The sequence below is a fragment of the Zalophus californianus genome, chromosome 10 (genome assembly GCF_009762305.2).
Source record: "Zalophus californianus isolate mZalCal1 chromosome 10, mZalCal1.pri.v2, whole genome shotgun sequence".
NCBI lineage: Eukaryota > Metazoa > Chordata > Mammalia > Carnivora > Otariidae > Zalophus > Zalophus californianus.
In genome coordinates, this window is record NC_045604.1 from 37,219,306 (window position 1) to 37,244,900 (window position 25,595).

The 25,595-nt window shown below is 51.8% G+C and overlaps 1 protein-coding gene across 2 annotated transcripts; it reads right to left on the reverse strand.

The window, feature by feature from the left end:
• Positions 1–376: 376 nt before the first annotated feature.
• On the reverse strand, positions 377–15,274 carry RD3 (retinal degeneration 3, GUCY2D regulator). 2 transcript variants are annotated; one of them, XM_035722419.1, is made up of 4 exons: positions 15,112–15,274; positions 5,123–5,173; positions 4,293–4,610; positions 377–2,561 (listed from the first exon to the last, which is right to left on the reverse strand). In XM_035722419.1, the coding sequence occupies exons 3-4, from the start codon at positions 4,586–4,588 to the stop codon at positions 2,264–2,266; spliced, it is 594 nt and encodes a 197-aa protein (XP_035578312.1). In that variant the 5' UTR covers positions 4,589–4,610; positions 5,123–5,173; positions 15,112–15,274; the 3' UTR covers positions 377–2,263. The 2 variants fall into 2 exon arrangements, with proteins under 2 accessions (XP_035578312.1, XP_027468488.2); XM_027612687.2 differs by lacking the exon at positions 15,112–15,274 and having other exon boundaries at positions 4,293–4,764; positions 5,123–5,138.
• Between the last annotated feature and the right edge of the window lie 10,321 nt (positions 15,275–25,595).

The window sequence follows — 25,595 nt, forward strand, 5'->3', positions numbered from 1 at the left end:
GTAGTATTCCATTGTATATATATACCATATCTTTCTCCATTTATCTGTCGATGGACATTTGGGCTCTTTCCATGGTTTGGCTATTGTGGACATTGCTGCTATAAACACTGGGGTGCAGGTGCCCCTTCGGATCACTACATGTGTATCTTTGGGGTAAATACCTAGTAGTGCAATTGCTGGGTCGTAGGGTGGCTCTATTTTCAACTTCTTGAGGAACCTCCATACTGTTTTCCAGAGTGGCTGCACCAGCTTGCATTCCCACCAACAGTGTAGGAGGGTTCCCCTTTCTCCGCATGCTCGCCAACATCTGTCGTTCCCTGACTTGTTAATATTAGCCATTCTGGCTGGTGTGAGGTGGTATCTCATTGTGGTTTTGATTTGTATTTCCCTGATGCCGAGCGATGTTGAGCATGTCTTCTTTGGAGACATGTCTGCTCATATCTTCTGCCCAATTCTTGAGTAGTTATTCTCTCAATTGACCTCCTCTGACCGCCTGCACCCCACAACTAGGTTGACATTGACACTCCATTCCCTCAGAAAAAACACCCTGACCCCCATCCAGGGTACCCAGAAAGCTCACAGCTAGTTGATCCTATTCTAACTCCCCCCAACACTTCTGCCCCTACCAAGTGACCTGTCTACTTACCGAAAGTCACTTCTGCTTGTCCCGAACTTGTTTACACCAGCCGTTCTTATTGATATGACTAAAGGACACACAAGCCAATAAAACTTAAGTGTGGAGTTCTCATCAGATCATCCACACATGTCACAGAAGAATGAACATAGCTTGGCAATTGAATGAACTTTTTTTTTATGTCTTAAAATATGTAAGAAGCTTAAGGTGTATATTTTCATTTAAGTGCTTTTCAACTGCTACTGATTATGTAATGAGACAGCTCCTTCATCCTGACTGTATTGGATAAGAGGTTTTCCATCATCTTATGATTTTCTGTCCAGACTTGAATGAAAATAATCCCAAACCAGATCATTAAAAAATTATTTTTTTCTACTGAGCTTGGTCAGGGAATATATGGATTTTCTTCCCCATTGACTTATCTCCTGGCATTTTATTTAGACTAATTATTAAGATCCACCTGCATTTTCTGAGCATGCACTGATAGTTGGGGACAGACACCTTCCCCACCCATCCCCCCGCACCCCGCTTCAGCGCAGGGTATGTGGGGAAGCAACCTGACCTTCCAGACATTGGAGCACCGCATGTGCATTATCAAGGTCTAACTGTATTAGAAATAGAAGGACAGCGAAGCCTGGTAGAGAGGCTCTTCTAGAACATTTCACTTGGTTCTTTGAGGCCAGTTAGGGATTTCAGTATCACTTTCCTTGGTGTGACCAGTTACAGAAGAGACCCTAGAATCAGACCTGGGCTCTCCAGAGCAGTGAGGAGGAAGGCCCTGAAGCTTCAGCTCTGGAAGGAGCTGCCAGGTATTGGCCACATCCCACAGGATGATACTCTTGGTGTAGGGTAATGGCATCCTACCTCTGATCCCAACTGCCTTAGACCTCCATGCCAATTCCAAGGTCAGAGATGTGTCAGACCACAGGCAGGTGGAGACATAGCCCTTGGACCTGTCCCATCATAGCCCAGGACTCAAGGACTCAGGGGAAGAGACTTTGCCTACAGAAACAATCTCATGGCCCATGGGGACCTGGCTGCAATTTAAGGTGTAAGAATCTGACCCTCTCTGAGCCTCAGTTTATTCATTTGACTAGGTGAGGAGAATGGACCTGTTGGCTTTTGTGGTTCCTTTCAGCTCTGCCTCTCCGTGGGGCGGTGACCTACCTGCAGTGGTGAGACCAGCCACCAGCAGTTACCAGCAGAGAATACAGACTATCCAACAAGTCCCTCCTTACTCAGGGTGAAGGGGTGAATAGGACATCCCTGAATTGAGGGAGAGAACCCAGGTCTTGGCAAAAAGTCAGGGCAACTCTTCCCCTTCCAGACAGAAGCAGAAGATGCGGATGGGGCAGGGGTCTGTCTGCCAAGACCCCGAATCTCTGCAAGGCAGGGCAGGGGATGCTCCAGCTGACTTGTGGGAAGGGGCAGGGAGGGGATTGCTGCTGCTCCAAGCCCTAACCCGGAGCCTCACAGCTGATGGGGGAGTGTGGGCCCGGAGGGGTTGCTCCATCTTACAGGAATGTCTTGGGATGGGGCCACCTCTTGGGTTCCAGGACTTGAGACCTGTCACCGGCCTATCATGCCCTCCGGCAGGTGGCTCAGCTCCTAGGCAGGGAAGGGCATGGGTCAGTCCTCTTTGGGCGCCCGGAACTCGGGCATGCTCCAGGTCCGGAGCGGAGGCGGCATGTCCCGCTCCACGTCCTCCGAGATGGTCCGGATGTCACTGGTGAAGGGGGTGATGCGCGCGCGGGTCTTGAAGGTGGCCAGCGCCAGGTTGCCGCGGGGCCGCAGGCTCCATTGCCGCGTCAGCTTGTGGGCCTCCTCCTCCTGCTTCATTCTCTCCAGGACCTCCTGCAGCACCGAGCGGAAGAGCTGGGACACCTCCTGCACCTTGGGCTCCTGCTCGGCCAGCAGCTGCCGGAACCTGTGCACAGAGCAGGAGAAGTGCTATGGGTGAGTCATCTGGTGTGGCACAGAGCAGGTGTCTAACCGCCTCCTGCGCATGCCCAGTGGTCACTTCCCCTTTTCGCCACTTCCTCACTTCTGACGTCAATCAGAAACCACCGCATCTCCCTATTGCTCCAGCCAGTGCTGAGTTCAAATCCCCGCTCTGCTACTTCCAGCCTCTATGGGCCTCAGCTTTCTCATCTGTAAACTAGGGTCATAGCTACCATTCTGTGGGGCTTACAAGCTAACATATGTAAAGATCCTGACATTGACCTCAGGTTATCGATGCCAGATTATCAATGCCATGACCTGGCCTTACCTGTTGGAGGCTTTCTGGCTAACCTCTCCCACCCTTCTTCCCCTGGTGGCCAGAGTGATCTCTTCAAAATGTCTGATGGTATCACTGCCCTGTGATAATCCTTCCATAGCTCTTGGCTACCTGCTGGGTGAGGTTTTCCTCTGCCCAAAATGCCTTCGCTGAGAGCTCAAAGGGAAGGATAGTTATTAGCAAGTCCACTTAATGATTTCCTCCACCATATTGCCAGTGAGGAATTCTTACGCTTTTCAGCAGTGAGACAGGAAATGTGGGAGAACAATCATGATCATATGTGTGTCCCCAACCTCCCCTTCATTTATGAGGTTTGGTTTACCAGCCTGGATTCTCTCGTCAACACCACCCCTATGACTCACTCCCCCCCACCTCCCCCATCCCCAGGTGCTTCTGGAGGTAGGTACATTTTAGGGGCATTCCAAAGTACAGAACAAGAGAACCTGGAGAGGGTAAGATTCTCAGCCTGGAGGAAGAAAGGAGGGAGGGGGTGAAAAAGACTACAAAATCCAGTGGGGTGTGGTTAGGACTGGAGAAAGAGAAGGAGTTTAAGGAGAAGGAGTTTTAAGGAGAATTCCCCAGAAAAAAGGGGTACAATAGATGCTTACATTGGTTAAAGAGATGGGTGACTGAAGATTTGGGGGACGTTCAGATGTTTTATTGTGGATCCGTATTCCTTTACTAGTGTTTGAGAAGTGCAGATGAAGAACTTGGGTAACTTTTGAAATTATTGTTGGTTGTTGGACTACATTTCTTCGACTTCAACATGAACCCAACCGAGACTGGGTCATGTGGGTTAGAACTTTATTAAGGTTACATTTATATTCAGGAACACTGTGGTACCCAAGCTCTAAATCTCTACATGTTCAATGCCCCAGGCCTCTGAATACTTCACACACACACACACACACACACACACACACACACACACACACACACACAGTGCCCTGAGGCAAATTATTATGAATGCTAGTGTGACATAGGTTAATGAAAAACTGAATTTTGGAAAGATTATCTGGAAAACCTTTCTAAGACAGTAATATAGATGATGAACTGATGAAGGAGAAAGAGCCAGCTGTGTTAAAATCCAGGGTAATGATAATCCAGGGAGAACAGAAACCTCAAAGGCCTGGGGTTCTCTCCCATCAAAAGCCATGTGCCTCCGGGAGCTGCCTCTAGGCTCCTTCTGAACTCCTAGCTCTAGCCTGGCATTCTGTGGGCTCTTGCAGAGCCCTCCTTCTGCCTTGCTCCTTTTAACAGATCACTGGGTCATCCAGGTGCCCCAGCTCCAGTCCTGGTGTCGTCAGGCCCCCACCCCTGCAGCCACGTGCCTGGAGCCTACGGTGTACCCGCCGGGCCCCGGGCCTGTGCAGGGGTTACCTGAGGATGGCAGGCCCACAGTAGGATGGGTGGATCTTGGCACAGACGTCTTCTAGTTGCAGCCGCTCGCCAGGGCTAAGGTCGTAGGTGGGCCGGGGTGCACTGGCCAACCAGCTGTAGTCGACCCCGGTGCAGATCTTGCTGCCTGCATTGCCGCGCTCCCACTGCTGCCTCTCCGCCTCTCGCATCTGCCCCGCCAGCTCCATCATGAGCGTCTCCAGCACCGTGTCGGCCGGCCTCCGGGAGGACAGCCTCGGGGGGGCTTCATTCCACCGAAGCCAGGGGATGAGGGACATGCCCCCGCCCCCGCAGTCCCTGCTGAGACAGGGCAGGAGTGTGTCCTTCTGGGGCCTCTCTGTCGGTTAGGGTGGGGAGAGCAAGGGGGAAGGAGGAGAGCTGGGACCTGTTCCGCCCTCACAGCTGGGTGGCCTGGAGGAAGTTGCTTAACCTTTCTGAGCCATCATTTCTAATTCTGGAAGACAAGATTGGGCTGTCATGAGAAGCAGTTGTGAATAAACTTGGGGCACTCTAAGCACCCCATAAAAGTACAATAGTCTCATGGTTATAACGATCCCTAATGCATCCTGATGTCTGAGCCCAGACAAGCTGCCTCCTGAATCCCCGCGAACTCCAAACACAGAAGGAAATATACTGTGGATGGCTTGAGCGAATCTTATCCCTACAATTTAAGGGGAAAAAATATATGACTACATCTTCTGTCAACCTAACAGGAAAACACCCTGAGTTTCTTAATGCCCCAACCTGCTGATAAAGGAAGCTTGGAATTGTATGGGGTCGACCTCAACCTGCAAAGGACACAACTTACCTACCATTCATTAATTCATTTATTCAGAAGCATTAGTCAAGCACTGTGTACACATCTGTGGAGGAACACAAACAGGAAAGCATGTCAGGGAGATGTCAGTGGAAAGAGGTAAACGGGAGCAGTGAAGCATAGTGTGGGTACTGATGGGGAGGGGAAATAGTGACTCCAGGGGATGAGGAGGGTCATAGAAGGCTTGTGGACAAGAGCAGGCTGAAGGGGGAATGCCGGCTTCAGACACATGGACTGATGGGGAAGGTGTCCCAGGTGGAGGACCCAGCCAAGGTACAGGAGAGACGTGTGCAAGGAGCATTGGCTGCAGGAGCAGGGGCCTTAACTCATCATATTTCCACAAGGTCTTGCACAATACAGGTTTGGTGAATGGCTGACTGGATGGGTGGATAGATGGATGAGTGGGTGGATAGATGGATGGATGGATGGATGGTTGGATGGATGGATGGATGGATAAATGAACTGCCATCTCAGGCATACTCTGATGCCTGTCAGAAGTGGGTTTGTGCCTCTGACAGCAGTGAAGGTGAGGGCTGTTCCTGGGCCAAAATCTGAAGTGGGTCTTCCAGAAGCCCCAACTCCCCTGTCTATGCCTTTCCCCCTCCAGGGATCTCCCTGTTCCATGCACCAGTGGTCTCCCTGCCCATACCCTCCAGATGCCAAGAAAAGTGATCAGATGAACTCAGTCTCAACAACATAGCCATGAGGCATGGAGACACACACATTTTCAGGCAACCCTCCCACCACCCTGCAGAGAAATGAACGGTTAATGCTGGAGAATCAGACACAAATAGGAAAAGTATTATGGGGTAGCAATAACCTTCTGGGGTGGCACCAATGAAACCTTCTCTTTACCCATGAACCACCAATTTCTTTAGCAACCGTTATATTTAGGATGTTTAAAAACTATCATCCTCCACTCAGCCTAAGCCCATCACCAGTAGGGCCTCAGATTACACCCTGACTCCTTCCTGGGAGGTTGGGAGGGAAGGACACAGACCATCAGACCCTGTTCTTGGCATCAGGACAGTTAGGATCTTTTCTTCTCTGCCCTTAAAGCTGGGCAGTAATGTGGGGAAGGGTGGGGGATGGAGGTGGGCTGTGTTCTGTCCTGAGAGCCATGAGCACCAGGAGCCTCTGCCTGAGGCCAAGGGCTCTGGTTGAATCAGGCGGTGGGACATCTTGTAACTGAAGGTGCTACGTTTCCTACAGTAGGCAGGCATTTGTGTTTTTACAAGTACACTGGTCAGGTTGATGCTTAACAGCAAAAGAGTGAATGGTGTCATTTCAGGTGTTCATTCAACCCCGTGAAGGGCACTCCAAGTCTGGATGGGTTACCAGTCCCCACAGGGGCCGCTGATGGTGCTGGGCCACTCACAGCCCCATGCTCTCTCCAGTGTCCCTCCCTCCCCTGCCTGGGGACTTAACGCCAGGCTTAGCTCCTCTCTGGAAGCTTTCCCTGACACTATCCCTGACACACTTTTCCTGATGTGACCACTCTCCACTTTGTCCCCTGACTGCACTCCGTACAGACATTTTTCATAGCACCAGGAACACTTTATGGAGCATGACCATCTACCTCCCTGATGCTTGTGTGTCATATGTGGGTGAGGACTGTGCCCTATTCATGTTTCCATCCCTGGTGCTGGATAGTACTGCTGTGGTGCTTAATAAATGCCAAACAAACGAATGAGTGAGTGAATGCCTGAACAAAGGAATGAATGATGAATGCGTGCATGTATGCATGATGGTGAAAAAGCGAGCCCCACAGATCTGACCTCCCCCAAATGAGGGGGCATTTGTCAGCAGCCACGGGAAAGACAGTCTCCTCTGGCCTCCATGGCTCCACACTCTCCCGTCACTCAGAGACTGCTCCTGAGGATGAGATATTGGCTGAGCTATGGGGCCATGAGGATATGTGGGGTCCCCCTGTTGGGATGGTTCCTGCCTCTGTACCCCACTGAGCCTCACCCTATGATGGTTCCAAACCTGGCCCAGGCCCTCCTTCTCCAGGAAGACATCTTTGGTTAACCTCCCTCAACCCTTCCACCCCAACATGCCCCCCCATCACCAGGCCATACTGCACCTGCCCCTCAATGCTGGGCACCTGTCCCTTGAGCTTCACCAGCCCAGAAGATAAATGAATGAGGAAGAGACCAGTGAGGTTTGGGGAGGGATGTGATGCCTTGGAATGAATATAACCTGCCTCAGACACCCTCCCCACTCCAAACACCCTCAACTCCCTGCCACACCCCTACTGACAGCACATATCCCAGCTAACCTGAGGCTTCCCAGTGCAACCCCACTGACCATTCCTTCCTGTGGAAAGAATCTTCCCTTGGATTCCATTAAGCCCCAATCTTTGGTCTAGGTCCCGCCCTGGTCTGCCTCATGCCTCGGTCTGCCTCCTGGGCCTCGCTCTCAGACCCAGTACATCCAATTCCTATTGATTCTTCCAAATTTAAATATTATAATTCTCCTAATTCTGTCCATTCTCTGTCCCTCCTTTAGTTTCGGTCTTGACCATCTGCCAGATATAGTACAGCTGCTCCTAGCTGGCAACCCAGGGCTGGTCCTTCTGATCTAATCTTCACTCTAGTTTCCTTTTATTGTGATTAAAAAAAAAAAGCAAATAACATGAAATTTACCATCTGAAAGAGTTTTAAGTGTACAGTACAGTAGTGTTAACTATAAGCGCATTGTTATGCAACAGATCTCTGGCACTTTTTCATCCTGCAAAGTTGAAATCCCATACCCGTTGAACAGCTTCCACTCAATGATTTAGAAAGCGTGATCTTTTTCTTTTCTTTTTTTAAGTAGGCTCCATGCTAAGCCTGGAGCCCAGTGTGGGGCTTGAACTCACAACCCTGAGATCAAATCCTGAGCTGAGATCAAGAGACAGATGCTAACCAACTGAGCCACCCAGGTGCCCTGAAAGTGGGATCCTTCTAAATCGTAAGTCTGATCATGTCACTATTTTGTTTTCATTAGCTACCATAACATAGGTAGAGCATGGGGTCTGAGCTGTAAGCCTGTCACCCCTATACCTCCCACCCCCTGCAAATTTCACTGGCTTCAAAATATCAACGGAAATCTGAAAAATTGAAATTAATAAATTAATAATTCCAAATTAAGGTTATAAAACCCCTTTCAAATTTTTATTTAAAAATAATTGTAATGTGGATTCATTTTATGATGATATTTGATGTGATGTGGGGGTGGGGCCTCCAGTAGTCAAATGTCTGTGGCCTGTGAGGGGCTTTAAATTGCCCTGTGTTTAAGCCTGGGGGATTTAAAGGCTTTCAGTTGTTCTGATGTCCTTAGACCCCTTAATATGGCTTCAGGGCCCTTTATTATGTGGCTCCTGTTTATATCATCAGCTTTGTGTCTCACCAAACTTCCCCTTTCCTCCAGTCCTACACACACACACACACACACACACACACACACACACACACACACACACACACACATACACACTCACACTCACACTCTCCCTCTCTCCCAGAATGTGCCCTGCTTTCTCTTGCTTTTAGGCCTTTGCACATATCTAGAACACTCTTTTTCTTTTCTTTTACTGAGGTATAACTGACATGTAACATTATAGTAGTTTCAGGTGTACAACACAATGATTCGATATTCATATATATTGTGAAATCACCCCAATAAGTCTAGTTAATATCTGTCCCCATACATGGTTACAGTTGTTTTGTGATGAGAATTTTTAAGGTCTACTCTCTTACCAACTTTCAAACATACAATACAATGTTATTAACTATCCCCAGGACTCCTTTATTTTACACCTGGAAGTTTGTACTTTTGGCTCTCCTGCACCCATGTCAGCCCCCTTCCCACCTGCTGCCTCTGGCAACTACCAGTCTATTTTCTATCTATGAGCTCAGTTTTTTGTTTTTGTTTTGTTTTCGGTTCCACATATAAGTGAGATAATACAGTATTTGTCTTTCTCTGTCTGACTTATTTCACTTAGCGTAATACCCTCAAGGCCCATCCACGTTGCTGCAAATGGCAAGATTTCCCTCTTATAGGTGAGTAAGTATATATATATATATATGTATATACCAACTTTTCTTTATGCATAGAGCACTTTCAGCACTGTACTCAATAAATCCTACTTCAGCTCTTAGCTCATACTCTGCTTGTATGACACCCAAACCCTCCCTGACCAGGTTCTGGGGCCTCATCTCTCTGCTCCAGGCTGCTCTGTGCTCACCTCATCCTGGCACAGCCCCAGCACACCGTGACTGCCTGTGTGTCCATCTCGCTCTCCAGACCAAGTGAGAAACCAGGTCTTGGGCATCATCCTACCCAGCACCCAGCACCCAGCACCCAGCGGAGGGTCTGACCTACGGCAAGTGTGCGGTGGAGGTCCATAAGTAAATAGAGTCATACTTGGGTTAATCCCAGAGTGATGGACGGGGTTGCCATGTGGTGATTTAGTCCTCATTCCATCTCTCTCTTTCTCTCTCTCTCTCTCTCTCTCTCTGTGTGTGTGTGTGTGTGTGTGTGTGTGTGTATACAGCTAGGCTAGAACTCTCCCTAGGGAGTCCCTTCCCACTCCAAAACTTCTCACCCTTCCTAAGATCCATTTGGAGGGACTCATCCTTGGATCAAGCATGGCCCCCTCAAAGGGCTTTTTTTCTTCTTCGTCTGGATTTGCATTTGAGCTGGAAGGAGGCAGCAAGAGAATGGCTCAGCCATAGAGGGTCCTCCTGTGGCAGGGGAATACAGAAGAAAGGTGGGAGGCACTGAAGACAACTTTTATCTCCACAACAAAATGCCCTCCAAATGTTGGCAGCAAAGCCAATCCAGGCCCAGTCAGGGCACCGCTCATTTGCTAGGAGACTAGGAGAGTGCCGTAAAAAGAACCTCACATCCATGTGTCTAAATATTTGTAAGTTACAAATTAGGTTAACAAACTATTAAATAAAACATGTTTTGCTTTTCCTTCCTTGTCAACTGTACCTTCATAACAACTTGGAGGCTCAGATTCAAACTGAGAATTCTTGGACTCTCAGGAGAGACTTCTTTGCTAGAACATGGAGGCATGGGTTGAGGCAGCTCTGTCTCTCAGCCTGTGCCCTTCTCTTCTCACACCATGAGGGGCCTGGCAAACATGTGGGGACACCCCAGCATTCACATCCAAGGCCCCTCCACATGCCTACCAACAACCTCTTCTTTGCCACGCTCAGATCTGGGACAGTTGATGTTGGTGATGTCGCCCACCCTGAGGAGACTGGGCCATGGAGGAGGCTTGCTCAGGCTCTGGCAGTGGGCGGGAGACTGTCTGGGCCAGGAATTCTGGATCTTAGACTGTAAGGCCTGATCTGGAGGGGAAGTGACCTTAGGATGTGCACGTCTTCCTAACCCCCAGACTCCTTGCCCCAGAGGGGTGAGGCCAGAAGAAAGCCGAAGTGTGGTCTAAAGTGCAACCTGGGGCGAGGCCCCCCTCCCCTGGGTTTAAGGCTGTACTCCTGACCTAAGCCGCCACGGCAGATGGCAGGGGCTAGGCAGGGTGACCTTACCTGAGTCCTGGGTTCTGCGGGCTCTCGGCATCTCCGGCCCAGGTGGTGGGGGCTCCTAAGGGCAGGGGGCAGGTTCTGAATTTTCTCTGTCCTCCCTCAGCCCTCACGGGGGCTGGAGCCTTTGACAGAGACAAGGTTTTTACTGGAGCTGTTTCTTTCTCTGGTGCCAGCTGCTGTCTGTGAGGCAGCAAGTCTGATTAAGTTCTTAAAAGGGCAAAGGAGGGGAAGAGGGATAAAGGGAGGGAGAGCAGGACAGAGGCGGGCCGGCCACACAGACACCAGACATTATTGGCTTAGCCCATGGCATCCCTGGGGCCTGACCCACAGCCGAGGCCCCAGGTGAGTCTTTGTTGTGACTGTCTGGGGAAGAATGTGATGGCCAAACACGGTCCGCTAAAGACACCCAGACGGCTCGTCAGAACAGCAAGTGTGGTCTTCTCTAGGCACTTGGCACAATTTGGATTCAACTCCTCCCCACCCCCCAAATCTGGATTAACCCCCCCTCCCTCTGTGGCAAAGCCACACTCGTCAGTGTAAGCTTCAGGTCCCCTCACACTCCTGCTCACTGCTGGGCCTTGGCAGCCCCGTGGTGACTCTGGAACCTTCCCATGATGAACGCCTGCTTCCCATTCAGTCAACAGCACCTACAGTCTGCTTCCAATGCACAAACATTGATTGAATCCTTGTTTAAAACAATTAGGACAGGGACACCTGGGTGGCTCAGTTGGTTAAGCATCTGCCCTCGGCTCAGGTCATGGTCCCAGGGTCCTGGGATCGAGCCCCGCATCAGGCTCCCTGCTCAGCGGGAAGCCTGCTTCTCCCTCTGCCTGCCGCTCTCCCTGCTTGTGTTCTCTTTCCCTCTCTGACAAATAAATACATAAAATCTTTTAAAAAATAAATAAAACAATTAAGACATCAGGGGAAATTGGAATATAAACTGGAGGTTAGGGAATGAGTGTCGATCTTCTTAGGTATAAAAATGGTGTTATGGTTATAGGGGCGTAGGGACAAATAGCCCAACTTAGAAGGCCATGTTGAAGTGTTCGTGGCTGAAGTATCACGATGTTGGCAATGTCTTCCATTCCAGTTGTTCAGAAAAATGTCACATACACATGCACACACACACACACACACACACACACACACACACACACACACAGGGAGAGGGCAACTAGGGCAAGGTATTCACGGTGGTTTTCTCCAGGGCAATTTTATGGGTGTTTAGGGCACTCATCTTCCAACTCTCCTGCATCTTGGAGCATTTTCATAATTTAAAAGTTGGGGGAAAAGTCTAGCTCAAAACTCACTTTCTGCAGGAAGTCTTCCCAGCTCATTCTAGCCAGTGGACTTGACTTGCTCCCCAGCACCTCTGCCCACGGTTTCTGTCACACTTGTGCAAAGTGCTGTGGCATTTCTCCACGGATGCACGTGGGTGCGGAGGGAGCGAGCTGCGGCGTGTGCTGGGCTGGTCTGCAGTCTGCGGCCCGAGGCTGGGCCTGCCTCCCGGCCCATCCCACCCGGCCACACACAGGTGGGAGTGTGCAGGGGGCTGGCCGCCGCGTGGGGGGCTGCCGTGCTGAGGTGCTGGGGGCCGGGGCACACATTCAGGAGGGAAAGGACAACAGGGAGACAAGTAAGGACTGGCCTGCGGAGCAAGGGCATGGCTGCAATCCGGAGTACAGCGCCACCAGGGGCGTGCCCGTCCTGCCCTCGGCCGATCACCAGCTCAGACAAGGCCGGCCAGTGTTGGGGACAGAGCACAGGCTTTAGCAGAGTAAACCTAAGTTCAATTCCTCTGCCTTTCTGTCCCCGCCAGATGCTGCCTGTGTGCAAGCCACCTTCCCTGCTCCAAGCCCCAGTCTCCCTGTCTGTAAGCTGGGGTAAGAAGGGTACCTACTTCCCAGTACTGTGAAGATCAGAAAACGATGTCCACATAAGGGCTTTATAAATGAACAAGACATTGAGGTTTACGAACTCAGGTAGGAAAAAAAAACACCCTTCTTTATTTTCACTAACTTTAACTGAAATGTAGTATTTCTGTCAGTTATGAGTGTGTGCTACCGGCCACCGCAGTATGGGGAGCACCTGCAACTTTACCTCCAGCAGAGATCACAGGTATTTTCATAATACTTGAAAGCTGTTATTCTTGAAATATGGCTTCTGTTCATCGCTACTGTGAAATCATGGGATTAGCTCTGCCACTAGATTTCCTTATTTTACATGTTGATGGAGAGGCACATAGATGACTAGATCTTAAATTGATTTTTAAAAAATACATAAATAGCTACATTTCAGTACAGCTGGTTTCTTCCCTACCCCTATGGACTGAATTTTATGCATTTAGAAACATTTTGCTAAGAATGTGTCCAAAGGCTACAGACTTCCAAAGGGGTCTGTAGCATAAAAAATAAAGGACCCTGTGGTTTGGTACAAGCTTGACTCCAGCCTTGTTCCTGGCCTTGCCCTAACCCTGGCTTCGGGTCATGGCACTGGGAGAGCTGAGCCCCCCTGGATGAAGGGAAAATTCAGGTGGGGGAGGCTCAGTTTACCCCCACCGGCAGGAAAGCCCTCCCATGCTCTCTCTGACTCTTAGCATCACTCGGCTAAGCGCTCGTTCATTCAGTGTTCTTCCTTCCCTTCCTTCTCTTCCCCTTCATTACTTTTTCCACCCCCAGGCTCTCTGAGCTCTTCCTTCAGCCTGTTTTTGAACATCCCTGAGGATAATGTCTTTTCCATGGCTCCCTGGGAGACACTATCACCAGCTGTGGCTCATTAGATACGCTAGAAAAACCATCCCCAAGCTCAAGGGCAAGAGGAATCTGGTTCCCGGCAGTTAGCAGTCAGAGGGGAGCGGGGATGTCTCAGCGGTGGGAACAATCAGGGGTGTGCCCTCAGAGTTAGAAGCAAGGCATGAGAGGATCCCCTGCCTCCGGTGAGCACCAGGCCACCAGCCCCGCGGCCATGCAGGCCACCAGCCCCGTGGCCAACCAGGGAGGGATGGCAGAGTCCTGGCCAGGAAGTTGTTGTCTCAGTACAGAGGGAGGCAGGCCCAGGCCCTGCCTTGGAAGCAGGGCTCCAACAGCTGAACTGGGGTGTCTGCTGGCCAGAGCGACAGCTGCCTCGCGTGTCCCCCAGGCCCATGGGCATGGAGCGGCAACTTCGCTGGGCTCTCCCAAGTCGCCGCCTGCTTCATAGAGCAGGCAGGGTGGCTCTGCTGGAGCCAGACCCTCCATCTGGGCAGAGGCCTTGAAACAGGTGCAGAGAGTAAATGCTCCCCTCTCTGACCTTCCTTCCAGCCCTGTTCGAACCAAGGTCCAAGGTCCAAGGCCTACTTCACAGATTACAAATTGACCTGATTTCTTTTGGCATCATAGAAAAATAACTAGTAAGCTACCAAGCCAGGTGTGACTCAGCCTGACCTGCTGACCTGTGGGCCTCCATCCACTTGACAAACACCTGATCATCTTTTAAGACACACCTCAAGGGTCAGCTCCCCATTGCCTGCCCCTCACTGACCCCCACTGAGGTAGAACTGGGTGTCTGCTGTGCGTGGCATGAGGGCCCGGCGCATCATGGCATCTGTAACAGATACATTTCTCACTTTTTGGTTGTTTCCCTCTCCCCATTGCCAGCTATGAGCTCTGGGAGGGCAAGAGCTCTAATTGTTGAATCTGCTGCCATGTAGCAGGCATTTCATAAACGGTTCCTGACCGTGTGAATGAATGAAAGAATGAATGGCAGTCAGTCCTCCTCCTGCTGAGGCAGAGGTGCAACCAGGAGGGGTCAAGTGCTTAGGCCCAGATGACCACGGTCGCAGTGCGGGTGGGGAGGGTGGCTGATCCCCAAGAAACTCTATGCTGATCCAATGATCATGGATCAGACGTCTCTTCCCAAGCCGGATCCCCTCCCTGGAGCACATCCACACGGCCACTCCCCTGGGTGTATTATCAGGACTCACAGACTGAGGTCTACACACTGCCCAGATGTCTGGGTCACGGCTGTGTCCCAAGAGCCTGACTCTGCACCTTGCACTTAGTAGATGCTTGAATCACAATTCTCAAATCGATGAGAGAATCTCTAGTGGGTTTCACCCCTTTACTCCCTGCCCGGGGCCTCCCCACCAGAGCAGAAGAGAAAATGCTGGGGCTTGCTGGTTCCAGAGCAGATGGACCTATGGCTTCCCACGGGATAGGTCACGGCCCTGAGGATCCTACGGAGTCCAGCGACTCTTTGATAAGGCCTCCTCGAGGCCATCTGGGCCCTGGGCTCAGACGGCTCAGTAGGCTGTCCCCAACCTGCCACAGCCCCGAAGCCGCCCCTCCCAGCTCCAGGCGTGGCCCAGCCTCTGCTCTAATGTCTGTCTAAAAGTTTTCAGGTCGGGTTGCTGCTTCTGGGGTTCAGGTGGGGAAGCCACAGTCTCCTGGGGAGACCACCCTCTTACCTGGCCTTCTGAGGTCAGCCTCTCCGGAGGTGAAAGGCCCAGCTGGGGTCCTGCCTTCTGCTTCCCAGCCTGGGAGAAGAGAGCGTCAGGGGAGGGTGGGTGGGGGGAAGACTACATTCTAAAGCTCTCCCTCTTCTTTCCCTTCAGCGGCTGGCTCCTGCCCCATGCTCTTCCCTCTCTCTCTCGCGGAAGTTGTGCAGAGAGAAAACAACCCTGGCCAGACGAGGGATCCAGCCTGGGCTGGTGTTTGTGGTGTGTGTGCGCGCGCACGCGTCCCAGGAGGCTGGAAGCACAGCTCCTCCTGAACCTCAGAGGCAGCGGGCCAGCCCCTGAGCTGCGGTTGCCATGGAGACCCACGTAAGCCTCTTTCACCTGGAGCTGTGTTATCTGTAGAGGGAGCCTGTCTGACCTGACACAGGTGCCCCGGAAGACCCAGGTGGTGACCGAGCGCCCGCGTCCCGATGGCGTTCCTCCCTGCACTCGGGGTGGGGTGGCAGCAACAGGGGGCCAGAGCTGCTGGGGGCAGATGGTCCCATCTTGGTGCAGCTCCTCTCTTCCCGCCTACTTCCCTCCCCCAGGAGAGGGGGGGATTCTGGGTGCTGGGGGCTGGGGCCTGAAGAGATTTGTCTTCACCTTTGCCTCCCCGCATCCTTACCTGTTTTCCTCTTTGCTGATCAAAATTCTCTTTCCCTGAAGGCAAGCTCAAGGGCAGGAAGTGCTGCTGGCTTTCTGGAGAAGGGGACAGGGCAGAGGAAGGAGTCCAGGGAGAAGGGGGAGCGTGGGTCACGGTGATTGATTCTGAGGTAGTTGAGATAACGTGTGGGGCTGGCGGGAGCCTTCTGTTGCTGTTCCCCGGGATCCCACACTTGCCTGTGGGCCTCCAGACTGTCTCTGCGCTCTGGACGCTTTATCCCTTGCAGGCTAGAGGGGCCCCGTGTGGCCCAGCCTGCGCCCACCAGACATTAGAGGGCACTGACACAGATGCGTGTCGCCCTGTGAGCGGCATCGGCCCTACTGTGATGCTGTGCCAGCTACCAGATGTTGGATGGACTGCTGGACACATCTAGTCCTAATTGTGTGCAAAATAAAGCAGAACGCATAGCCAAGGAGAAATTAAACTATGATGAACTGGCTTGGCCTGCCCACCTGCCTGTTGTGATTTTTCCCTGGGAGCTCTGCCACTCTGTACTTGCTGGGTGCTTGCTTCTGCTGGTGACTCTGGCGTCCTCGTCCAGCTTTTCAAGCAGGGGTCCTAAGCCAGGATCTGAGCCATTTCTTCTCTTAACCAGTTCAAGGCACAACTGTTCCAAAGGCTGGGAGAGCCACTGCGTATGGAGGACTGCCGCATTTTGGGGAGCTGAAGCTCACTTCCCCTGACCCACAGTTCCCAAGTGGCCCCCACCCCAGGGCCAGCTGAGGTCAGAGCAACCTGAGGCAGGTAACCAGAAGTCCCCATCTCTGAGCCTCCCACCTCCGTCCTGGTTCGTCCTCAAGGGCAGAAATTCTAAGGCATTTCCAAGCTGGGTGTGGGGGGTATGGACTAGCAGGACAAGAAAGCTCTGCCCTCCTTTTGGGAAAGTTACTAGAAGTGATTAGAAGTGACCAAGTCACACACTGATTCATGCCACTTGTAGGTCCGGAGCACCGTTCTTTGCGGACGGAGGCTGGGTAATCCCATTCCCTTCTCCCTCCACACGTCCCAGCCGAGCCTCGGGGAGGCGGGTCAGAGGAGTAAGAGATGGAAATCTTGCAGGAGCGTGGGGAGCAGGGACAGTAGTAGGGTTCAGAGCTAAAGACTTCTGTCTCCCTACTGTACAACCTTGGGTCTACTACTGACCATTCTTTTTTTTTTATTTATTCATGAGAGACAGAGAGAGAGACAGACAGAGAGAGGCAGAGGGAGAAACAGGCTCCCAAGGAGCAGGGAGCCCGATGCGGGACTCGATCCCAGGACCCTGGGATCATGATCTGAGCTGAAGGCAGAGGCTTAACCTGAGCCACCCAGGCGCCCTACTACTGACCATTGTGTTTGAATGAAAAAATTTATCCCTTTTCTAGAGCCATGCATTATTCTTAATACCTCACCCCCAAACACACACACACACACACACACACACACACACACACACAATTAGTGTAAATGAGATCATATCATACGGGTCAGTGTTGTCAGCCATCAGAAGGAATATTTCACTGCAGCAAGGGGTGAGCTTCTGGACTCCTGACCTGTGGCTCTGGGGAACATGCACACAGATGACCGAGTTTTTTGTATCTTCCTTCCTGACACAGCTGGCTCTTTTCCTGCACTTTTCAACGATGCCTGTGACCAGGAGAGTGGGTCATCCCCTCCCCCCTTCCCTCCCCTGCCTGCAGCCTTGACACCATAACTCAAAGAGGGCTTGGCATTTGTGTTGACTGCTAATTTATTTTGATTTGTTAGCCTGTGGAGGCTTTGTGATTATCCATGATGAGTGTGAATTTGTACTAGAGAGAGAAGGTGGTTGTTTTTTCTCTCATTTGACATCAATGGGAGTTGCTGAAGCGTAGTTAAATATTCTGCTGCCATTCAAAGGGAGAGACACCAGTGGGGCCCATGACATTGCCTCACAGATGGTGCTTGATTAATAAATTGGAGATGTGGAATTACGAAGCTGTTGGGTGCAAGGCTAGATTAAAAACCAAGGGGAGACTGGAGAAGATCCCTGACCCCAGATGTCAGGTTGCCCTTATGGGGGTTCTCTTCCTGCTCCCTCTTCCCTGGCTTCCTTCCAGGTGGTGGGGATAGCTCCAAACCATTTCTAACCACTCGGTCATGCATTGGGCTTTAAGAGTCCTGCAGAAGGTCTGTGTAGCCCAAACCCTGAATGAGATGGCATTAAACTGACGTAATATTCATAGAGACAGATCAGACTTGCCTTTACCCATACCTCTTCTCTCCAGGCAGCCCTCTCTCTACTCCTGTGGCCACATTTTCTTCTCCAAGTGAAGGCAGCATTGTATCTGATGACAGGAAAAACGAGCATGCTCACCTTCCTCCCAGCTGGCTTGCTTAAGCCCCGGCTCCCTCTCTCTGCCGTCCTTTCCCTGCACCCCCAGTCTCAAATACATTCAACTAAAGGGAACTAAGGAGAGAGGCATAATGCATTTCTCATTCATTCATTCACAGAGTGTTTATTGACTATCTACTCTGCCAGACAGATGGCTCATTTCCATAGAATTCACTCACTACCAACTTCTTTTAGATTCTGCCCTGTGTTTTGTTTTGACAAACTGACCTGAGAGCCTGTGGCAGAAAAAACTAGCTGTCCACCCAAGCTTCGTGCCCCCTTCCTGAGTGTGGACACGTTTCTGGGAAGCAGCTGTCCACACAGGGACTCCCTCACCCAGCCTCCCTGGCATCTAGGTAGCGCCACGTGACGACAGAATGCCGGTGGAAGGAATGCGCACCACCGTAAGGCCTGGCCTACGACAGTCTCCAGAGTAAGTCTTCACCTTCCATCTTTCCCCACTTGCTCGTAGGCAGCGAGGACTCAGGTCATGGAGCACAGCGGAGCCACAGTTTGGAAGGAGCCAAAGTCTAAATTACGTGGAAGGCCATCTGCCAGTCACCCATGCTGAACTCTAATAGTGCAAGAAATGTATTGGGTCAAGCCATTTGGGGTTTCTCTGCCACAGCAATTGGCCCGACCCTAACTAGTGGAAAGCCCTGTGGGAAGGGGTGGATGTGGATCAGAGCTCTTCCTGACATGTTCCCTCCCACATCGCCCGTCTTCATCCCAAAGAAATGAATCACCTCACTGCCCATTGTCTCTGCCCCAGGTGCCCTCCTGCCTGGGGAAATCTTACTTATCCCTCGAAATTTAGCTCCAGTGGTAAAATCCTTGTAAGTTTTCCTGTCTTCCCAGCTGTTCCCTCCTCTCCCTGAAGCTTCATTCTTAATTCTGTACATATAGTCGATCTTCATTACTCACAGATTCCATATTTGGCAATTTTCCTACTCGCTAAAATTTGTTATCCCCAAATCAATGCTCACAGCACTTTTGGGGTCATTGTGGACCTTTACAAAGCATGGGGAAAATTTGACTTGCCTGGCAAGCACATTCCTAGCTGAGGTTGAACAAAGCGACCCTCTGCCTCCTTGTCTCAGCTCTCATGCCGTACGCAGCATCCTTTTCACGGTCTGGCTAGTGCCACACTTTTCGCACTTGGTGCTCTTTATTGGTGATTTCTCCCTTTGAAATGACTCCACGCGCGGTGCTGGAGTGCTGTGTGGTGTTCCCAAGCACAAGCAGACGGTGATGTGCCCCACGGAGGAGAAAATACGCGAGCTTCGTCCAAGTCTGAGTTACAGTGCTGTTGACCATGAGTTCGGTGCTCATGAATCAACCATATATATACGTAAAGTGTCTTTAACCAGAAGTGCACACAAAACAGGGTTATGGATTGATTGGTTGGCAAACATGTCATGACCAGAGGCTTTAGGGAAACTAACCCTGTATTTCCCCCAGGAGCAATTGTTCAGTTTTTGCTAACTCAGCATTTGCAGCGACTTTTATTTTTATTTTTTTTAAAGATTTTATTTATTTGACAGAGAGAGACACAGTGAGAGAGGGAACACAAGCAGGGGGAGTGGGAGAGGGAGAAGTAGGTTTCCCACCGAGCAGGGAGCCTGATGAGGGACTCGATCCCAGGACCCTGGGATCATGACCTGAGCCGAAGGCAGGCGCTTAACGACCGAGCCACCCAGGTGCCCCATGCAGGGGCTTTTAGAACATTACCTCAGTGAATGAGAATGAGCTGTGCCTGGTGCTGTCTCCTGGGCACGTGGTTCAGCGTCCCTGGCAGAGTGAGAGCTCCTCACGGGCAAGGAGCCCAAGCCCGGGCACATGCTACATACGTGTTTGTCTAGCAAGAGCAGCCTGAGCCTGGCGTCTGTGCTGAGCGAATGTCCCAGACCTGCCCCTGGGCTTTCCCTGAACCTGAAAGCGCCCCGCGAGATGAACTGTCACAGCTCAAGGACCCGCAGGCCACAGACATGAGCCAGGCAGGGATGGGCTGTGAGGTGCTAAGGTGCACACCGCAGGGGAGGCAGGTGAAGCGGGGGGCCGTCAGGGGTGGCCAGGGATCCTGGGCATGCTGCACCCAGGCACAGGCGGGGTGGGCCTAAGAAAGCAGGGGAGCCCCTTCTTCTCAACCTGGAAATTCTTCTGGGAGGAGGCCGAGTAATGGAAAGCCAATGGGAAGAGGGGGCCTGGCATATGACACTGCATTAGAGAGAACAAAGCCCGAAGTAACACACACTGACGGGGGCCCTCTGGGTGGGCACTGGCGTGAGACCTGGAGGGGATGCCCTGGGGCCGGGGAAGAATGATGTGGGAGAAGATGCGACTGCGGGATTGTCACACGTGGACCTGAACGCTGTGTGTGCATCTTAATAGATTCCAAAAACAGGTCCCAAGGAAGAACATCAGTGGGTGCAGAGCAATGCGGACAGCCGGGTGGTTAGTACGATGCCGCCTCCCAGGAGGCTTGTTTGGACAGGACGTGGAGAAGGAGGGAGAGTTTGGGTTGTTTGGGCACTCTGGCTTGGACAGTGGTGAGACATGACTTCCATGGGGAAGTGGGCTCAGCTCTGGCCGTGTGGACGTGGAGCCTCCTCAGCCACCACGAGGTCCCCCTTTCTGATGCCGGGGCCCTCTGCCCTGCTAGTCCTGGACACCTGTCCTCCACATAGCCGGGCCGCCTCTCACAGCCACCTCCCTGAGGGCCAGGCTCACTCATTCGATGACGCTGAGAGGTGAGAAGCCTCAGGTCTGAGTGACCCTGTCGTCTGTGGGGATCCCACGTCGGCAGGGTGCCTCCTCCCACAGTGGCTTTTTACAGAGAAGACATGCCAAGCACAGCAGGCTGGCTGATCTAGTGCAATCTTTCCCCACAAGTCAGAGCAGATGCCTTACTGTCGCATGCAAAGGACTGAGAACAATTCTTTCTGGAAGTCTTTCCCCCAGGGTCCTTTATGACAGACTCATATGTGGCTAAAGCTTACATGAGCCCTTGGGGAACTCCAAGAGCACTGTTTTCATTCACCACATCTGGCCTCCCTGCACGTCCTGGCCCCCATTCATCTCCCCAGCGGAGGTTCACTGAGCACGACTTTGCGCCAGCCCCAGGCCCCCAGGCTTGGCGCCGCAGGTGGAGGTGGAGGAGGCAGCCTCATCTGTGCCCTCGGGGGCTTCCAGCCAGAGAAGGGGAGCACGGCTGTGTGCTGCAGGGCTGGAGGCACTGCAGAGAGCCAGGGCCTCCCAGACAGCAGCCCCTGGCTTCCCAGCTCCCACTCTCTCCTGTACCACACACACGCCTCTCTTGTCCCTGGGTTGCTCAACCGAGAATCCCGGAGCAGCAGGGGGCTTGGGTGCCCTTTACTCCCACACTGCTGAGATAATGAGCTCAGAAAGGGCAAGCAACTTTCTCACACAGCACAGCAGGTGGGTAACGAAGCCAGGACAATAACCTATGCTCATTGCTTCCAAACCTCCCCTTGTCCACTGCTGCCTCGATGGCATCCACAAATCAGATAGAAGCCCCTGGGCACGTACACCCTAAGCTTTGGTCATGAGCACCAAATACATCTCATTTTCTCATTTTCTCTGTGTTACAAGTGCTTTATCTGGAGGGGATAAGGAGGTGGTGTGTGTGTGTTTGTGTGTGTGTGTTGGGGGGAATTCCATGTTACTTGCTCTTCTCATAATCCTGGAAGGCTGCTTGGAAGAGGAGGTATTTCAGCAGTCTTTCAGATAGATAGATATACTTGGTGGGTTGATTAAGGAGGGACCCCAGGGATGGGAGTAGGTATTGAATCTGAAATCCAGGGCTGGTGAAAGAGTCAGGATGTCAGCTAAGGCTGAGCACCTGTCCTGTGTAAGACCGCCGACTGGCTGCTGGAAATTGCCAGAAGGTGGCAGCAGGCGCCCCAGGATTTCTTTCACCTGTGCCCTTGGTTCTCTCTCCTCAGAAGATAAAACACAGGCACTTTAACCTCCTCCTGCCAAACAACCAGTCAGGAAAGAAAAGGAGCGGAGCCGTCCAATCGACCACAGTGAAGCAACGGCCCAGGGGGCCACAAGCCGTGAGGCCTCAACATGCTTCCCACTGGGGCAAGAGGCCCTTTTCATTTCTGGGTGGGAGCCACCAGCTGTCTGGAATCTCTGGAAACCCCATGGGGAGGAAACTGGAAACAGGCATGGAAAAGCCAAGATCCTAAAGCTCGTTCTGACACATCCTGGAAGCAATCTAGCTGTCCGCCAATGGAGTGGCTACTTACAAATCATGCCACATCGACAGCCCAGGCTTCATCCACCCGTGAGACAATAATTATGCCAAAATTCGCTTTCTAGCTTCCCATCCTGTAGTAACAGCAGGACCCACCATGGTGGGTGTACACGTGGATAAGGGCGGGGAGAAGTAAACTGCATCCCAGAAAACCTTGGTGTCAGGCTGGAATTCCTGTATTAGCCAAGGTGAGGAATAGAACTGCACGTGTGCTGGGATTCTCCTCAGGGTGTTCGACTGTTCGTCACATTGCCCTTGAAAACCAGAGTCTGACAAGAAAGGACTCTTGCAGGAAAAGAGAAGTTTAGTGATTTCCTAGCTACTAGCTTTTCTGTTTGCCTAAGGTCACTTGATTTTCTGGATGTATGGGAAGCTCAGAGAGAACTGTAGAACTTCTCTTAGCTTGCACATTTCTTCAACGGGTAAGCCAAATTCACACCCCCTGCCCGTCTGGGTTTTCTGAACAGGCTGAAAGTGACTTGTACATAATAGTTCACTCTATAAAAACAAAAGTGTCTGCTTGGATCTAGAGTTGGGAAAGATCATCTTAGGGGATGTGTAACTGTAAACGATCTATCTGGTCCCCACTGTTCTGGGTGGGCACAAGTCGTGTAAGACTGTGCTTGTGGGGCTGGATGAATCTGCTGTATGACTTCACTAAAGAAGGATTAAACATAGAAACCCAACCTCCTCGTTCGTTGGAGAGTCATGATGCCCAGGAGGGAAAGTAAGGTGCAATCATTTTGCATTTGCATATCACTTGACCATGTACAAAACACATTCACTTCCTTTGTTTCATTTTATTAACAAATATGGGTCCTCCTTCACCAGAGCCCACGGAGGAGGGCATGACAGATTCCTGAGTGCTGGGGCTGTGGAGAATCCTAGCACTCATTCTCTGAGTCCAGAAAGTCTTAGAAACAATTTGCTCTCTGGTGTCTGCGATGAGTTGCCCAGAACCATTCTCGTCCTCTTGGGAGCTCGGCATAGAGGCAGCAGGCCTTTATGGATGAGGAGTGGGGCTCTTCAAAGACCTATACCTCTCGAGTTTCAAACCTAGACTCAATACTTGTTTGCTGTGTGATCCCAGCTTTGTGTCGGAACTTCTCTGAGCCTCAGCTATAATTTGGGGCAAGAATATCTTCCTTTGAGAGTTGTAAGGATTAGAGGAGATATGTATGTAACATGTCTTGTCCAGTGAGTGCCCTGCTCAGAATAGCCCCCTCAATACACAGCAGCTAGTCCCAGGTTTGGGGACCCCCAGAGTCAGTTTCTCCGTGTTACCGCACCAGCACATTCAGGGGCGGAGCGCATGGCCCCCATCTCCTTAGCTCTAACAAAAGACACCCCAATACTGCAGACCTGACCTCTGTGAGAGGTAGCAGGGTGGTGAAAAGGCTCTCTCATTCTCCCTTATTCCAGACTCTCCTGGAGCCCTCAGGACAGCCAGGCACCTCCAGAGCAGACCCAGACCTGTCCCCAGGGGCAGGCTTCTGGCTGTGGAGAGGGGCCCAGCCAGGGTCCCATCTTGCCCTGCCAGGAATCAGTACCTCTCACCGAACTCCAGACCAAACCCCGAGGCTCCTGGTAGTGCAGTCGGAGACAGACTTGGCTCCCCGGTGGGAGAGATGCTGTTTTCAGGGCCCAAGCTGGGCACTCTGTGAGACCTGGGGCAGAAGAGGCTCAGACGCACCCTTAGGGTTTTCTGGAAACCCGGGGACACCATCACGTTGGCCCTTGTTTGCTGGTGCAAGCCCAAGTGTAAAGGCAACACCAGCGGAGACTGGCAGCCATACCTCGGATGCCGCTGGGCCCGCGCTCTCCACTTGGTTGCCTCCTTGTCTTCTCGCGGTGGCTGCTTCACACATGTGGGGGGTTTGCCTGGCTCCCGGAGGTCTTTAGGTTTCCAGGCCCTGTGTAGACACTCATGCCCATTGCACGGGTTCTTGGTTTCCCTAATGTCCTGAGAGGAGAAGGGGCCCAGTCCACCACAGGCAGGCCTCTGCCAGGCCCCTGACAGATCACCCCATCTCATTCCCACAGGTGCCCCCAGGATGGTGTTCTGAGTGTCTCCCTTTGCCAATGAGAAAACTGAGGCTCACGCAGTGATTGTTGAAAGTTTCAGAGCCCAAACTGGCAGACCCGAAAGGCCAGGCCCTTTGCATCACACCAGAGGACAGAGCTGTCACTTGTGGTTCTAGTGATGGCTGCCCAGGGTCGGAGGCCCCCTCAGGCTGATGGAACAGGGAAGGAGCCTGGTTCTCATGAAGCCTGGCCCCATAGCTGGGGCCCTTATCCCATGGCTTTTGAGAAATGAAGCCGGCCCGGGACCCACACCTCTCACTCCCAGGCACCCTGACCTAGAGCTCTACTGTGCACAAAACTGCCCAGTGGGAACCCCCCGGGGCTCCTGTGGGTGCTCTACCTCCTGTCCTGTACCTCTTCCTCAAGCCCCCCAGCTCCCTTGTCTGATTGGCGGGGGCAGAGCAGCATCAATTACAGTGCTCAGAATTCTCTGTTGGCCCCTGAGACTTCTACCTGTTTATGTAGGTCAGGCACCACACCTGAGGGGCTCCTTAGAGAGGTTGCCAGAAAGCTCCACTCTGCTCCTCCTGCCTGCCCTCAGTCAGTCCCCAGGGCCACCCGAGCCAGTAAACATGGCAAGAGGAGTCACCTGCCCTCAATACCTGGCATCATCCAGAACTCAAACATCTCTCCCTCACCAGCCAAATAGACACTGAGACTCAAGCTTTGGGCTCCAACTGGGAGACCAGGTTATTCTACCTCTCCCGTGCGGTGACACTCTGTCCCCAAGGAGCTACTGAGGCCTCATTGCACAAATGCCCTTGAATGGCTTTCTCCACTTCTCTTAGGGTCCTGAAATTTGGTGGTAATAAATTATGCTTCTTTATAATCCACCTTCTCCCAGAAACTGCCTGATGCCTAGTAGGCATTCAATACACTGGTTAATAAAATTATTTACTTACATATTTTTAAAATCCATGCAATACATGATCAAAAAAAAAAAAAAAAAAAAAAAAGGATACTAAGGCCCAGACTGTGGCCTTGAAATGCCATTTATCCCTGAAACTAATGAGGGTTTCTTGGAGAAGAGGCTGATTCCAGGCCTGGGCAGGAAATGTATAAGACGAACC